The sequence below is a fragment of the Chiloscyllium punctatum genome, chromosome 3, assembly GCF_047496795.1.
Source record: "Chiloscyllium punctatum isolate Juve2018m chromosome 3, sChiPun1.3, whole genome shotgun sequence".
Lineage (NCBI taxonomy): Eukaryota > Metazoa > Chordata > Chondrichthyes > Orectolobiformes > Hemiscylliidae > Chiloscyllium > Chiloscyllium punctatum.
In genome coordinates, this window is record NC_092741.1 from 132,396,481 (window position 1) to 132,414,561 (window position 18,081).

Consider the following 18,081-nt stretch of genomic DNA (forward strand, 5'->3'; position numbering starts at 1 on the left):
AGGTAAGAGGAATTAATCATATATTTAAAGAATTCAATACTGTAACTAGATCTTCCCCTCACTGTGCTATAATGCTAAGAGACCTTACCATTAACATCAATTGCCATCTTTATATCTGTAGCTTTCATGTGCAAGTATTCCTTCTCTTAAATGCTTACATGCAATTAGAATAAAAATTTTCACACGGACTGCTATAACTGAATGTGCTAAGCTATCAACACCCTTTACTGCCTGCATGCAGATAGGCAGGTTTGACTACACTTCAACATTACGAAAGTTGATTTGGTCCTTGCATCTTTCCTTCATTGAAATCAGACAAAACATGACAGGATAAATTAGAAATAGTAAATAGATCTCAATACCCCACCTTTTCATCAATTACAAGGAGAATTGATGGTCCCAAGGAAAGAACAGGGAAAGACAACTGGCGAAAAAGCAAAAGTAGGGGAATAGAGATGTGGGATGGAAGTTGCAACCTGAAGGTGTGTGGTGACCCTTCTGTTTCTGTTACAAATATTTTCTTAACCATCAAAACATCCTTCCATTCTAAGTATTGATCAAAGACATTCAGGATGTTATTGTGCTTAGAATGGATGTTGCCTGTTATTGCAATCAAAGTGTTGCCTGACCATGTGATTGCAAAGAAAACACCCAGTATCATGCAAGTTGTCAATAACTGATTTTGCATATTGTGATTTAAAGGCAGCCTGCACTTCTTAAAGGGGAAGTGCAGTTGGCTTAAGATAAGTATCTAGCAGATGCAAGAGAAGCTACAAGGAACCCTAGATTTTGACCATTTCTTTGGAGGTTTTGATAGAGGAGCTGAACAGGAGAAAGGACACACTACAAGGCAGCCAAATATTTCCAGATATCCTACATAATTTAAGTGACCAGATCAGGACAAGTAGTATTACTTCGAGAGGCAGATACAATGCCAGAAAAGTACAAAAATCTCAGAAGGAAAGCTAATGTAAGACTCCAAATTCATACTGATCATTACTCTTTGAGGAGCTTTACATTAACCAAGAACTCAATACACTTCCTGATTACCAACAATCTCCCGCAATCGCTGTAACACACTTCCCTGTATCTCCTTCTGTTCCTATCAGGAGTCTAGATTTGCTCCTGAGGATGAATGGATTTTCAATAGCCAAACCCAGGATGTATTAGAAAGCCATGAGAATGGGGGCTCTGTGATAATTGACATGTTGAGTGACCAAGAGCAAGAATCTGGGTAGCGAGCAGTTGACATTAGAACTCATGTGATGCTGTTTATTGGAATATGTCCAGTTTGAATTGATAATGCTATTCTGCTAATTATTTATCAGGTGTCATTAGCAATACAGCTTTCAGCGTGAGGCAATATGCTGGTTCAGTGTTTAGCACTGCTGCCTCACAGTACCAAGGACCTGGGTTCAATTCCGCCCTGAAGTGACCGTGCGGAGTTTGCACATTCTCCCCGTGTTTGCTTGGGTTTTCTCTAGGTGCTCTGGTTTCGTCCCAGAGCCTAAAAGATGTGCGGATTAAGTGGATTAGCTGTCCTACAGTATCCAGGGATATGCAGACCACGTGGGTTAGCCAAGGTAAATGTGGGCTACTGGGATAGAGTAGGGGTGTGAGTGGGATGCTCTTTAGAGGGTTGGTGTAAACTCAATGGGCTGAATGGCCTGCTTCCACACTTTAGGGATTCTCTGTCAATAGCACCAAAAGGATAGTCTCCTTTTAAGTTATTAAAGGGTGTTGAGGCTATGTGTCTGCTACAGACCATGCAATTTAATGTAACATATTTTTACTGAAAGAAGGATGAACTTTCAAACAAATTTCCTCCCCTAAGCCCACTTTATATTTTACAAAACTGGAAAAGGTGATGATCAGGCAATCTGAACTAGTTGTAGGAAGTTGTTGAGACACCAGGGCACTTAATAAAAATCCTGACTATCTCAGCAGAATCCAGATATCTGGTTCCCCGTTGTGTAGCAGTAACAACACAATTTCACCTCTAATTTCACAATTTCAAACCTCCCACTACTCTAACATTGATTCAATGCTTTTTTTTTGCAGCATAGAGTTGCACATAATAACAAGGGGCAGGAAACACAGAGCTAGGGCCATGCTTCATCCAAGTGCTATCACCATTTGAACAGTAGGATATAGCCATCAGGAGCAGTGGATAGTCAGGGCCATGGTATTTAGTGAATTTGGAAGACAGGTTGTGCAAGGTTTTTAACCATTTTCTCTTTCTTTCCTTCATCCATATGAAATCCTTCCCCAGAGTAATAAATGTTAGCTGAGCTAGCAACCTCCACATCCTGTGAATGAACTTTTAAAAAATGATGTATTTGAAATTGTAGCCATTTTCATAAGTTACTCATTTGTCCATGCAATATTTAACCATGCTATTAAAATCCAACCCTAAATTCAGGTACAGAGACACACACTGACCACTGGCAAGAAGGGGATGAGAAGAGGAGATATGCAGACACCTCAGAAACTTATACAAGAGAAAAAATAATTAGAGGGAATGCTGTTCATAAACAGGATGTTTTACTCAACCATATAATTGCAGAAACCGGATATAATCTTGTTAAAAACATTGAATGAATGATGACTGAATGATTTATTTATTGTTGCTTGTATCTAGGGAGTTATAGTGAAAAAGTGTTCTGTCACCACAATCTAGTGGCATTTTGAGATATAAGAAGAATAAAAGAAAGCAGTTAAATAGAGTTCATCTTTATTGGCCCGGATCTCAAACACAGCTCCAGGACTTCTGCAAGGTCCCCGGTCCTTGCACGGCCACCGCTGCAGTCAATGACCCGTAGCTGCCACCGTTACCAAGACACCATGCTCTGGGCCTATGAAGCCAGGAATCCCCACTCAGCCATCACTACCACTATTCCAGGAGTCCACATGTTGGGACTACAAAGCCAGGAGGCCCCGCTGTCACTGCTCCAGCCTCCCTGCAATGTCAGGAAGATTAAAAAAAACAAGAAAAACAGACTAAAAAGGGAGAGAGAAAAAGAATGGGGCTCAGCCCACTACCTGCTTCTTGCTTGCCAGAAACGCTGGGCTGGGGTGTAGCTGTGTCTGTAACCCCTTGAGCCTACCCCACCATTCAATACAATCATAGGTAATCTTCCAATTCAATGCCTATTACTGCATCTTCCTCACATCCCCTCATCACACTGGTATTTAGAAATTTGTCAAACTCTAACTTACTTGTTAGTCAAGAATCTATCTATCTCTGCCTTAAAAATATTCAACGCTGTTGTGGCATCAGGCCCATGACTGCTAGCTGGACAGAGTCACGCTGTCTCATTTTAGAGAGCTTTGTCAGGCCACAACCAAGCAGACAGTGGTGAGGCCATTGACGGACTTGCCCCTAGGAAAGAGAGCCCGGGGCAGAAATCTCATCTACTGAGAGACGCTAGGCAAACAGAGGCTAGCAACCTTTTTGCTCAGCAGTGTTACTTGGGTGACCATGGCTGCCGCCAGAATGGAGGTCTTGAAGTCCCAGACTCCAGGTAAATAATGTAGGGGGTTGTTTGTGGGGTAGGTGTTGCTGGGAGAGGAAGTCTGGGGATTCAGCAGCACGTACAGAGCAGTAGCTCTCAGCAGGACATCCTCCTTCTTGATGTTCAGTCTCTTGATTAGGTACTGGGTGACCGATCCCAACAGCCACCCCTACTGTTTCCTCCAGAAGCAACAAGTCTGTCGCTATGAGGCATCAGGTCAGTGGCAGCATGATGAGGCAAAGATGACATCATTAACTGGCCAGACAAGGACCTATGTTGTTTGAAAGGTTGACTTTCCAACAGGAAAGGATGGGTATTCCATCCCAAAATTTAACCCCTGGTGAAGACAAGAAGACAGTAGGGCTCAGGTACAACACCATTGTACCTAATCACATATCCTTCCCATCTGCAAGTTCACCAACAACAGAAGCAGAAGATTTGGTCCACTGTATTCCAAGACTGGCACTGCACAGCTTTTAACTTGTAGGTTTGAGTCTTCTAAACATGCATACAGGAGAATACTTGCATAGTTCTCATTATATCAAGGCACATGGTCTGTGCCTCTGTTCCTGATCAAAGACATGAATCAATTGGTGAGGGCATTCCTTTTATCCCTTGAAAATCAGCCTAGCATCTAAAGGGGACAAAGGAACTATTGAGGACTGTCACATTGTGGAAGCATTATGGCTATCCTCAAGAAATGGCAGAGAACTTGCTGTCTGGGTTGGCAAACAACTTGCACACTGAACTGGTGGAAGCCCAGCTAGTTTCTGATGGAAAGCTTGCAGAGCTATATCCTGTCCATTCTGTGTACTTTTTCAAAGTCTATTCGTGTGGAAAATGTCAGTACACTTCCTTTGGCAGGTTTCTTGTGACTACTGATCTGCTCAATCATATCCTTGCCTCAATATATAATATAAAATGTTGACTCCCTCACGATGATAGAGTACCACTTCAAGGGGACTTAATTGTTTATGACAGTCCATCAGTTTGTCTATTCAAGTGATCTGGCTATACTACAAAATGCTAGCTTTTATCTTGCCAAGTATGTTTACTATGTTTACCCTGTTTATGTTTATCATCCTCGAGTACCAAGTTAATTCCTGGCTTTCCTGGCTAATTCCTTGCACCACAATTTGGCATTTAAACTATCGCCCTCCAGCCTCTCCAAATTCTCCTTCAACAACAATTGAGAAGTTCATGGGCTTTTTCATTAAATTGAGTCAGACCATTCAGCTCCTTCTGCCATTTCCCTCCCTCCTGCAGCCCAGCAAATGTATTATTTTCTGAGCTTGTCCCTAGCCTAGTCACAAATTTGTTTCTTTCTCTCCTAACCCCTCTCTTGCCAATTGCAAATTTAACCTGCCAAAGAGATCCACGCCTGCCCCCTTGTCCATATTCTCAAGAAATTGTGGACTACCATTTCTTGTTGATTGGCCCCTCTTTAAACTGATATTATTAAGCATTCCCTCTCGTCAGATACAGTCTTCTTGCATTTAAGGTCTGCTGTCATCACTGACACCTCAGGAACCCTTGATCTCTTTGATCTCCCAAATTACTGCCCCATCTGTAATCTTCCTGTTCCTCTGCAAATTCCTTGAACATGTCATTCTCATCTGCACCCATCCTCCTTGGAACCTCATGTTTGAAGCCAATGCATCAGGCTAATGCACTGCTATACCAATTGACATCCTATATAAGTAATAAACTATCAATGTTTGTCCTTCTTGACCTATCCACAGTCTCTGGTGTTGTTGACCATTCCAACCTCCTCTAATGTCTTTCATCCATTATCCAGCTGGGAGGGTGGAACTGTATTCTCCTGATTCAAATCGTATCCCCAAGTCATAGGCAGAGAATTCCCAATCATGGCTTCTCTTCCTACTCCCACACTGTTAGCACTGGAGTTCCACAATGATCCACCCTTGCCCCCCTTCATTCTTTTATTTCCATGATGTCTGCCAGGGCCATCTTCCAAAACTCGAATGGCAGGTAAATAATAGGAAGATGGAAGCCATTCTCTTAAAATTACTTCTGCAAGTGAGGAACTCCATTTCCCTCTGTGGCTGAACTAGACTATTTACAGCCTTCTTATTATGAAGGGCTTCTGCCCAAAATGTTGATTTTCGTGCTCCTTGGATGCTGTCTGACCTGCTGTGCATTTCCAGCCCACTGTAATCTTGACAGCCTTCTTATTATAAGACCATAAGACCATAAGACATAGGAGTGGAACTAAGGCCATTCGGCCCATCGAGTCCGCTCCGCCATTCAATCATGGCTGCTGGGCACTTCAACTCCACTTACCCGCATTCTCCCTGTAGCCCTTAATTCCCCGAGACAACAAGAATCTATCAATCTCTGCCTTGAAGACATTTAGCGTCCCGGCCTCCACTGCACTCTGCGGCAATGAATTCCACAGGCCCACCACTCTCTGGCTGAAGAAATGTCTCCGCATTTCTATTCTGAATTGACCCCCTCTAATTCTAAGGCTGCGTCCACGGGTCCTAGTCTCCTTACCTAACGGAAAAAATTTCCTAGCATCCACCCTTTCCAAGCCATGTATTATCTTGTACATCTCTGTTAAGTCTCCCCTTAATCTTCTAAACTCCAATGAATACAATCCCAGGATCCTCAGCCGTTCCTCATATGTTAGACCTACCATTCCAGAGATCATCCGTGTGAATCTCCGCTGGACTCATTCCAGTGCCAGTATGTCCTTCCTGAGGTGTGGGGACCAAAACTGGACACAGTACTCCAAATGGGGCCTAACCAGAGCTTTGACTCCAAGCTTGGTTTCCAACACTGTGTCTCCATCACCAAGAACAGCTCCTTCCATCTCCATAGTATTTCATTTCCATCCCTGTCTCAGCTTTTATGCTGCTGAAACTCTCTTTTATACCTTTGTTACCTCCAGGACTGATTATTCTAATGCTCTATCTGGCTTAACTGGCCTCTATTACACCTTTCCCCTTCATAAATTTGAGATCATTCTAACTTGCATCATATCTCATTTACCTATTACTCCTGTGCTTACTGACATTCATTGGCTTTTGATTTTAATATTATTAATCCAACACTGCCATGATCCGTCCCTTCCTATTTTGGTATATTGCCCTAGTCTGACAACTTTCTGGTGTGTTTTGTTAAAACTGGAGTCACTTGTCCATCCCTAATTTGCATTGCATCACCATTAATAGTAGTATCTTATGTTCCTTGAGTCTTCAACTCTATAATTCTCTCGTTGTAAAGCAAAAAAGAAAGATTTGCATTTATACAATGCCTTCCTTGACCACCTGACAGCACAAGGCACTTTACAGCAAATGAGGAAAATCTGGAATTGTTGTCATTGTTTTAATATAAAATTTGCATGGGAAGCAGCCACAGACGTATGTGATCTTTTGTAATGTTATAGAGTCATAGAGTCATACAGCATGGTAATACACCCTTCAGTCCGGCCAGTCAATGCTGACCATAATCCCAAACCAAACTAATGTTTGTTGAGGGAAACAGTTGTGAGCATTGACTAATATATTTAGTAAAACAAGTTAACAGCCACAGTGATGAAAACAGGCAATAACTTGATCTGGGGCAGCACAATGCTAACTACTGAGCCACCAGCACCAGCACCAGGGGCGCAGGTTAAATTCCAGCCTTGGTCGACTGTCTGTGTGGAGTTTGCATGTTCTCCCTTGTGCCTGCGTGGTTTCCTTCCAGGGTCCAAAGATGTGCAAGTTAGGTGAATTGGTCATGCTAAATTCCCATAGTGTCCAGGGATGTGTAGGTTAGGTGGATTGGCCATGGGAAATGCAGGGTTACTGGGATGGGGAAGTCTTTGGAGACTTGATATGGGCTTGTTGGGCCAAATGGCCTGTTTCCACACTGTAGGGATTCAATGATTCCAAAAGTACGTTGATGGCTTAAAGTGATTACTCCAAATTTTACCTTCATATAGCTGGGGTTAGGGATTTTGTTCAATACTTATTAAAGATTCTTAATCACTGTTGCCACTATTATATGCTGGACTTGTTAAGAAAGTCCCATTTCAGGTTAACTATTGTGCCACTGTGATATTTCCAATTTCAGGAATAGAGTTTTTGACAGAAACTAGAGACAACAGTTTTGAATATTTAACTGGAAATAAACATGTATTGACCGTAAGACAAAGGAGCAGAAATTAGGCCAATCAGTCCATCATATCTGCTCTGCCATTCAATCATGGCTGATCAGCTTCTCAACCCCATTCTACTGCTTTCTCCCTGTAACCCTTGATCCCCTTGATACTCAAAAACCTATCTATCTCAGTCTTAAAAATACTCAACAACCTGGCCTCCACAGCTTTCTGCGGCAATGAATTCCATAGATTCACTACTCCCTGCCATTGAGAACTGTGCCCAATATTGTCAGATTTCAACTGGCATTGGCAACATCCTGATGTTCAGGTTGGGAGTATCGCAATTCACCCCAGAGCAGATTGTAGTTCCAGAATGTCCATTTGTCCAAGCAGCTTAGTGAAGCTTGAATTAGTAAAGTACACACATCTAAAGGGAAAGGTCTGCTGCCTGAAGCAAAAATGTATCAATGCTAAAGGAGCTGAAAATATAATTAATGGACATTTCCCAGTGTGATTGAGAGAAGGAATGTTAACATAAGGTAGTGACGCTGGAAACATAGGAAGATGTAGGACTCTGTGGTTATTGGTTGGATATTGGATAGTATCACCACCAGTATTTAGATCGATTCGGATGCAAAAGCTTTTGACAGACTTTAAAAAGACTGGACTGAGGCAAACGGTCAGCTCCAGAAATTCCAGGCAAGCAGAGCAGAAACTGACGTGATACTTGGATTTTTACTTCTGAAGAAAAATAAATCGTGGAATCTTCCCAGAGAATCGGGAATCTGTCTTAGATGATTGACAACAGTTCCAACAACTGTCCAAAATAAATATTCTGGTTAACCAACTTGGGGTATAAGTTAAGGCAGCATTTTTCAGTGGATTGCATTGACTTTATAAATAAATATTAAAATTGAAGTGAAAGTGAAAATACCTTTATTTAAAACGTAAATATTGCTCAGTTGACTGATTCGTTCACTTTGCCAGTGGTAAACAATTTTGTCACAGAAAAGTACTCCGAAAGAACTGCAGATGCTGTAAATCAGAAGCAAAAAACAGAAATTGCTGGAAAAGCTCAGCAGGTCGGGCAGCATCTGTGGAGAAAATCAAAATTAACGTTTCGGGTCCCGTAACCCCTCTCCAGACCGGATTTGGTCACATCAAAGGGAGTTTAACTCTTGCGTGGCAAAGATAAACTTCACAAAGAGAAAAAAAATCCCAAAATCTATCTATAATCAAATTGTTCGTAAATAAATCTTTTCTTGGCGTGGACAGGTTTACTTTACATGTACGGTCAATCTGTTTTTTAAATAAAGTTTTAGCGTGTGGGTCACAATAAGTGCAAATCGGACGCTGTAATGTTTACGGTGCTTGTGTTTTATGGGTGGGGAGTTTAACTGACGCTATGTTTTGTTAAAACAAGACCCCTTCACTCCACACTTTCTTTTGAGTAAAAGGTAGATTCCGATCATCTGAATCTGTCTCCATAGTTCTCTGATCTTATCTTCATCCTGTTCGGATATCCTGAAGCTGCTAACTGTATACTTAACCTATTTTCTACAGGGCCGTTGTGGAAATGATCAAGATTAAGCCTAAGTCTCTATAGCAACCCCACTCCACCCCTAACCCCCCACCACCCTTCAATACACCCCTTCCTGCCCCTTCCTGGCAACACAGGCTATCAAAACAAGTTTTACGGATGAACTCTGGTCTGCGCATTTTGCTGCACAAAAAAACGTCGACTCAACCTGTAAGGTCAGTACAAATTGTTCCGGCTTTCATGCTTGAGTAAATTAATGCAAATTTTCAGATTTCAATGTACAAGTTCACCATCAGGAGAGATGCATGCGTTAAGTTGGAATTGCGAGGGCAAATGCCCCATATCACATTGTCTGCATGCAACTGTGCTTCTTGAAGTACAGTAAAGATTAAAGTGGTCAGTTTGCGATAGCACTGGCACTTTTGAGAAAGAAAAATCCTCTTTTGCATTTGATCAAAACTCTCAAGCAATGGGAAAAAGAGTGCTGTGTGTCCCATGGCAACAACAGAGGTAATAAATGACCCCACCTCCTCCAGTACAGTACTAAGATTTTTGTGTGTGTGGATTTTGAATGTGTCGGTCAAACAGGTGAGGGGGGGGGGAGGGGAAGAATTTTTTGGGGGGTGTAAGCGTTAGTTAGCCTTTTGATCTTTCCTTCTTATTAGGCCGGGGAAGCAAAACTGTTCCTTGGCGATTGGTCAGACTAATCCTCCTGAGCACTGTCAGCCGTTAACCATGTGAACAGATTAGACCGTGGTTCTGCTGGACAGGCTTCAGCTGAGGTTTGCGTTGTTCTCTCGCTGTGTGTTGCTGCTGGCCTCCTGCAGTGTTCAGGAGTTTCAACTCGATGTAGCCTTCGGCGTTTGGCGGGGAGAGAGAGAGAGAGAGAGAGAGTCAGAAAGGGAAGGCAGGAGAGCAAAGTAAAGACAAAAATAAACCAAAATCTTCAACATTTTGCGCACAAGCAGACTGAAGAATGTGGAGAAATAAGCATAAAGGACTAAAAGATTCTGACTCGGAGGATGACAAGCCACAGGAAGTGTCGAAGGTACGATCCCCATTTATTCTGACCAGATATCTTATATTTTAGTCGCTGTAAGAAGAGTCCTGATGCTTTCCTGCACTCGCTGAGGTTTCTCTCGCACACACAAGACTCCCCAGTCCGTTATGTCTGACGGAAAAGGGGTTTACGCTGTCTGTAAATGTCCCTTAAACTTTATACAACCTGGCCTTCCGCTGGCAGTATGCTTTAATGACGTTTCGTTAATGACAATAAGGGATGGCGGATTTCTTTTTTTTAGGCCGAATTGAGCGCGGGTCACAGCCATTGGACTGTTTTTTTTTCAGGCTGGGATGGTTCTGGTGTGTTCACCCCGGGGATAAGCTTCACTCGCCTGGCTGCGATGTGGCTGGTGCAGGCGAGACTGCTTCAGCGCACCTCCCAGTGAACCGGCCGAGGGCGCCCACTGCAGTTTTCACCGTCCCCACTCTCTCGTTTGGGATTGGGGAGGGGAACTAGAGCTGGCTACAGGGGGAGGGGAATACATCTGAAACGGGCAGGAATTCGAGAAATGTTTCTTTCTTTCTCACGTATGCTACAATGCGCGAAGGTTTTGGTTTTAAACGCCAGTTTCCTGAGGGCTCCTGACCCATCTCAGGCGATCATCTTTCATATACCGTACACGCTCATGATAACATTGTTACTTTCACCTTGCCTCAACGGTTCACTTCAAAATGAATTAACAGAAGAATAAAATGTATCAAAATAGAATAAAGGTTTCATATGTTTGGCGCTATACCGCATTGCCATTTAAGGGCTGAGTTCAGAGGATTTTAAGTTCTCATGAGATTGCATTGCCTTCTATCTGGGCAGTAACATATTTGGAATGTCTGTTTCATGACTTGTTTCAGAGCAAGGACCCTTTGCTTCCAGAAGAGTCTACAAGTTCTGTGTCTCAGCTTGCTACGAAGGTAGGAGTCTGTTTTCACTCAGATTTCCTAGTCTGCTTTGATGGATTACACTGAGAATTTCCACCCCTTTTTAAAAAAAAACTTATGCTTTTGTTTATTTTTTTGCAATTCAAGCAAACATTACTTTCTGATGAGACTACTGTATTAATCCAGCATAATCAATAATAGATCAATACAGGCATCAATGCTGCATTTGTCCAGTTAAAATGTGCTTTTGATGGGAACAATATTATAAATTAGTAATGACTGGAGCAATATTATAAATTAATAATAGAACAGATCAACTACGGCCAAAAGACGCCCTGCTAAAATATTATTTTGCTTTTTACATGAGCATATGTAGTTGTACAGGAATTGACTGCTGGTTCATTTACATTGATTTTTAAGCATTGTATGTCACTGTCCACATTTAGTGATCATTCTGAAAGGGGCAGTCACTTTCTGGGTGAAAGTCAATAAGATGGATCAACTCTAAGGAAATCTTGATTATCTTCTTCCACCAACCATGACAGAGAGAATTTCCTGACGTTTCTATAATTGTAAATTTGCATACTGTTGGTGGGAGAAATGTGGTCTGGCCCACTATTTTTAGATGTTCTGCCTGATAACTCACTGGTGGATCTACTAAACACATTTCAGTCCAGTTCAGCTAGCATATCGTATGCGCCCCATTTTCAGGAAAGAATTTTATCCCCTTGAGTGGATGTTGAGAATGAAAAATAGAATACTTTTTCCAATTTTTGTCATGCAATCTGGATCAAGTAAATTGTACTCCAGATGCAGAGGGAAACTGTTGCTGATTTGCCCCAGTATTGAGTCTTGTGTCTAATTTCAAAACTGCACCTATTTTAGCCCACCACCCTGAAAACTTTAATTTCCTAAAATGCCCAACCTTGTGTTTTCTTGTAAGATGGCTTCTTAGACTCTGAGGCCTTTGGCAAAAGCACACAAGCTGATGGGAACGTGAGATGGATCCCACTTCCATTAGGATCCTGTGGCCTTCCTACAGCTGAACTAGTTCCACTTTTTGGATCTTGCAGCTCTTCCAAATGAATGAGGGAACCCTCTGGAAATATTTCTGGGAGTGCTGGTGTGAGTCCAGCTGAGATTCCATGGTAGGACTCAAGTCTTGCAGAAATAGATCTTGGAAAAAAATTAATTGTCTTCACTACGCTTTTGTTGTCCCTTCCTTTGCTACCTGAGAAACGTACTTTTGATCTTTGTTGCCACATATTTGAGCTGGATACTGTTGTAGTGTTTTCACTCACAAGTGACCCCATTCTCATTAATTGAAATGGATTCCAGCACTCTTGACATATGTGGACTGAAGATATTCTCCAGCACTCTTCTGTGGGAACATATTAAAATATGGTCCATTAACCCTTCAACTATGGCTTCTGATCCTTGAAAATTAGTTACAACCTGAAGATGGCTCCTTACAATCAAACCACTGGTGGCTGTATCTCAACCAGATTCAAACTGAGCCCTGAGTTTGAAGGTTCAGGATGAGAAACCACTTGCATTGCCTACTCTAGAGTCAACCTGTCTTTTTTGTTATAACTTGTTAAATATCTGCCTAACTGTTTAACCAATTAAAGAATCATAAAATGATACAGGATAGAAGAGGTCATTTGGTCCATCATACTTGGACCAGTTATTTAAAGCAGGTACCCAATTAGTTTCACTTCTTTGATCTCTTTTCATAGCTCTGCACCTTTTAGAGAGTTATTCAGTTTTATTTTGAGAAGTTATTAATCTACTCTTATTACCTCTCATGCAGTGGTTTTCAGATTAAAAGTGGTGTAAAATATTTTGTTTCATGTTGCCTCTGATTCATTTACCGATTTTTAAAAATCTTTCCCTCAGATTTTGTTGCAAACTGTTATGACCAAATGAATCCATTCCCTTTGTTTGTTAACCCTTTCACAACTGGTACATTGTGGCTGCAGTGTGTCACCCTTAGAAGATGCACTACATTGACTCTCAATGGCTTCTTCAATGGCCCCTTCCAAATTTTCAAATCCTGACCTTTTAGAAGGAGAAAGACAAGAGGATAATGAAAGAGATTTTGTAGGTGGTGATATTTCCCAAGTTCCCATCAGGGCAGCATGGTGGCTCAGTGTTAACGTTGCTGCAATGTAGCGCCAGGGGCCCTGTTTTGATTCCAGCCTTGAGTGATTATCAGTTGAAGTGTGCATGTTCTCTCCAAGTGTTCGTGGGTTTCCTCTGGATGCTTTGGTTTCCACAGTCCAAAGATGTGCAGGTTAGGAGGATTGACCATGTTAATTTGCCCTTAGTGTCCATGGATGTGCAGGCTAGGTGGATTGGCCATGATAATTGTGGGGTTATGGGAATAATGTTGGGGGCTAAGTCTAGGTGGGATGCTCTTCAGAGGGTCTGTGTGGATTCGATGGGCCGAGTGATCCCTTTCTCCACTGTAGGGATTCTGAGTTTTTCCCAATCCTGACTTGAGATTGTATCACTGTTCCTTCTTTGTCACATGGTCAAAATCTTATACTTCTCCAATATTCATCCGTTGTACCAATTTCACATTCACTACACTGGTTTGAGAAGGCAGCTCATCAATATCTTCTAGAGGATAATTTGTGATAGCCAGTGATGTCAATATGCTATGAACTAAAAACAAAATTTCTGTCTCAGTTAATAAAACCTCGGATCTGTGTACATTTTTTTTAAACAGCCTTTTCAACTGCTGCCATCAGTGATTTGTGCATGGGCTTCTGCTGCTTCTGTAGTCTCATTAAAATTCTGGAATTTAATTTTTGGTGTCCCCCTCATTCTTACCACTAAAAAGAATCCTTTTACATATCTTTGTTTATTTATTGTGGGTTTTCCCATTTCCTCAATTTGTTCCTGCCTGCTGATGGTTGTTATTAAGGTTCTCCACCCCGCTGAATATTGTCAACCAATAACTAATTATCTTCCACACGTCCAACTTCAATTATTAATATAATCAGTGAGAACACTGCTTTATATCAGAATCTGTCACTCATATTCTCGTTAATTCAGTTCACCAACTACAAATGATCAGTAGCTGATCCTGGAACCTGAAGGATTTATGTTGATCCCTTTCAAGTATCCTGTTTGAAGAATTATGGTGGTCTAAACCCACGGGGACAAGTTTGCTTTGTTCTGTAATGAAATCATAAACCTGACAAAAAATGGCTTTAAAACAAGAGCCAGGAACTTTGAAAATGTCTGCTCAGGTCACTGATGCCATCCCAGTTAGAGCAGTTTGTGTAATTTCAAAAATGCCATCATTGAACGGATCCAGACCAGAGTGTAGAGTCATCAAGATCATGATAAAAGAGTGTAGTCATTATTTCCATTGCAGGAAAGGAGGTCAACAGAGGACTGGACTGAGGTTTTAAAATTGAATGCTTTTTATATTCTGGGATTAATATTGGTCTTTGGAGTCAAGGCAAAACAGACTGTCAGGAACCTGTCTGTATTCATGATTCATGACTTGCTAAATTATACTATTGCCAACAACCAGTTTCATCCCTAATTTTAAATTTCATAATCATTTAAAACATGCACTAAATGAGGAGAGAACTTGGGAAACATCACTTTACGCAGTTAAATTGCTTGTATTTCCACTCTTGAGACGTAGAAATATACAAAATAGAAGTAGGTCATTCAGCCTTTTGAGCCTACTCTGCCATTCAGTTTGATCATGGATGATCATTCAACTCAGTATCCTATTCCGTTTTCTCCCTATGTACTTTGATCTCTTTACCCCTACGAACTAAGTCTAACTGCTTGAAAACATTCAATGTTTTGATCTCAAAGCTTTCTGTGCCTGAAAATTCCACAGTCTCACCACTGGGTGAAGAAGTTTCTCTGCATCTCAGTCTAAAATGACCAACCCTGTATCCTTATGGTTCTGGACTCGTCAGTCATCCAGAACATACATCCAGTGTTTACCCTGTCTAATCTAATTATAATTTTATAGGTTTCTATAAGATCTAAACTCCACTTAATATCATCTCAATTAATCTGGTCTGTCTTCACACACAGGCCTGGCTATCCCAGAATCAATTTGATGAATCATTATTACACTGTCTCCATAACCAGAACACCCTTCTCAAGACAAGGAGACCAAAACTGCACAAAACTTTCTGGGTTTGGGCTCACCAAGACCCTGTACATTTCCAGTGAGAGATCCCTGCTCTTGAACTCTAATCTTTTTGCTACAAAAGCAAAAGTACCATTGGCCTTCTTCACTATTGGCATCCTTACTTTCAGTAGGTGTTGTACAAGGATACCCAGAACTTGTTGCACATCCCTCTTTCCTGATCTATTGCCATTCAGATCATCTGCCTCCCTATTTTTGCCACCAACATGGGTAGCTTCACATTTAACCACATTATACTTCATCTACCATTCATTTGCCCACTCATTCAACTTGATCAAATCACACTGAAGCATCTCCACATCCTACTCATTGCTCATCCTCCCACACAGCTTTATGTCATCTGCAATGGTCATTGAACCTTTTGGAGCAGATTGAATATATTTTTGAGGCAATGAAAGGCAATGGAGAGTGGAGTAGGCTTGTTGGGCTGTCCTTGGATTGTGTTAGCAAAAGGTTGGGAGAAACATGATGGAACTAAATGACTTCTATGTGATAAACCTCTGACTTTCTTAAAAATACACATTAAGGAGATCTGTACACCATGGGTATTTGTGAAATTTAATATGTATGATTAAACCAAATTATACTAAATCTTATTGCAAATATTAAGACAGATGAAAATATTGTTTAGTTCCATAATGGTATTGAATTACTCAATGATGCAGTTTATATACATAAGTGTTTATACATTTCTAAGTCATACAAATATTTTGTTTCTTTCTAGTTAGGCCAGCATTTATTAATTGTCCTTGAGAAGGTGATGGTGAGTTGTCTTCTTGAACTGCTGTTACGTTATATATTTTATGTGTGTGCACTATTCATCATTTAGTATGGCCTAGTAGGAATGCTAGAGACCAAATGGAACTAAAGAACATGTGAGGGTTATATGTTGGGATAATTGTGTGTGTGTGTGTGTGTGTCACATGGGAAACAAGCAGTTGGTTTATGGGAGTTTTGTGATGTGAGTTGGAATAACGTGGTGACCAGAAAAGTACATGCCTGAACTCTGTCTTTAACCAACCTTTAACGTCTGGTGTCTGTCACGCATATCTTTACCTGGAGTAAAATGGATCATGTGCTGCAGCATGGCAAAGTCATGGGGCTGTTAAACTATTTGTGCCCCTTAACCACAGCTGTATTTTTATTCTTTATCATTTTTGTTAAACTGAACCTTAAGTGGGAATGTACCATTATGCTTTGATCAATATCTACAGTATACATTTAACCTGAGCAGTTTAAATTTAAGATTTCTGCAACCCTTGCAATGCTGATGTTAAACATTTTGAAATTTGTAAGATGGTTATGTTATCAGATTGTCTCTTTCATTCTGGGTGGAAAAATGAAGGGGTCACGTGAACTGTTCCAAATTCTGCTCATAAAAGCTTGTGGTCGTCATTATGAAAGGTGAAAGAGGAGCCATGGAGTTTTACTCCAGTGGGGTGGGAGGAGGGGGAGTGGACAATAGCAAGTGTGTGATATTCATATCTGTAAACAATGACCAGGGCAGTTGTGCTGACAGCTTTCAAGTACTGGTAGTTTTCAAGTTACAGGGAGGTATTGGGTTTTGTATATAGTTATACCTCGATTTCTCTTTTTAATTCCAAGTTAGAATGGAATTGGAGATGAGAGTTCAAGAATAGTTAAGGAGCATTTCTGCCTGGATATACGATCCATTGTCATGGAAAAAGGTCTTGAAAGCAGAAAAGGAGAAAGAAAACCATTTGTATCCACGTCCAAGGTTTGTTTGTGATATTTCTAATCTTCACACATCAGTTGGTTTGCAAGATTCTGGGAGAGACAGCAAAAAAAAGGCAGCCAATCTCTTGTCCCCCATGTGGAAAGCTCCTGTTTGAATTGAAATGACCAAATTTGTGAAGATTTAAGTGAAGCCAGATTCACGGAATTTAGTTTGACCAGATTCTCTTGGGATAACTGGGATAGTCAGTTCAGGTATTAGAAGTTATTGCAATGGGAAATACAAAATGAAGGACGGCATTGAGAACAGAGAAATGAGTGCTGTAGTAGGAAGTAACAATATGTCTCGGACAATGTAAAGTACAACCATTTAAGGGGTTCAAAAATTAAATCCTTTAGTGGTGTGTAAGCTCCGTACTAGAATAGTGTTTAGACAGTGTTGTTTTTAATTTGTTGTCATAAAAATCTAAAAACTTGAACTCTTGTCATGTGATTCTTCCAATTAGCCACTGGATATTCAAGTACCTTAAATGTTATTGGTCTCTGTGCAGGTCATAACTTGTTTATTTCCACTAGGTTTCAATCATAAGTTTAAGATAGCATGGGCCTCCCAGTTTTTATCATGATGTTGATGACTTCACTGAACCATGCCTTTTGCATATAAAGTAAGCACCTGCCTACTGGGGGCAGACTCTCCTTTCCTACACGTGTTCTGTGCTTTGAAAAAGAGCAAATGTTCCTCCTATCCAACTATCGTTTTGTCCGGTGTGTGTGTGTGTTTTTGGGTGTGTGTGGTGTGCTGATGCTACAAAAGTGAAAAGAAGTTGTTTATAATTTTGTAACCTATTTATTTTTAAAGAACAATGCATCTCATTGCTCCAGGCGAGTAACTTGCTCAAAATCAACATGCACAGACCACTACACCACATTTTTCCGGATGTGGCAGCATTCTGTTGCTGCTATCACTGTGCTGGTGTCTGGTGAAATTCATTCAGGTTGTGGCTGTGTGAAGTAGAGGTTTGCTTGGGACAGGAAGGTTGTCAACATGAAAGATGTTCTAGAAGTGAGATTACTGAGGTGCAGGAACATT

The 18,081-nt window shown here is 41.0% G+C and overlaps 1 protein-coding gene across 5 annotated transcripts in view; it reads left to right on the top strand.

Annotated features, from left to right (window-relative positions):
• Nucleotides 1–9,202: 9,202 nt before the first annotated feature.
• LOC140465034 (testis development-related protein) overlaps nucleotides 9,203–18,081 on the top strand; it is a 63,432-nt gene continuing 54,553 nt past the window's right edge. Inside the window, exons 1-3 of one of the 5 annotated variants that reach the window (XM_072560859.1) lie at nucleotides 9,203–9,381; nucleotides 10,135–10,214; nucleotides 11,078–11,137. In XM_072560859.1, coding sequence (XP_072416960.1) covers nucleotides 10,143–10,214; nucleotides 11,078–11,137 — 132 coding nt within the window. In that variant the 5' untranslated portion in view covers nucleotides 9,203–9,381; nucleotides 10,135–10,142. Of the gene's footprint in view, nucleotides 9,382–9,534; nucleotides 9,677–9,862; nucleotides 10,215–11,077; nucleotides 11,138–18,081 lie in introns of those variants that run through there. The other 4 variants (XM_072560868.1, XM_072560884.1, XM_072560850.1 and 1 more) reach the window with 4 other exon arrangements.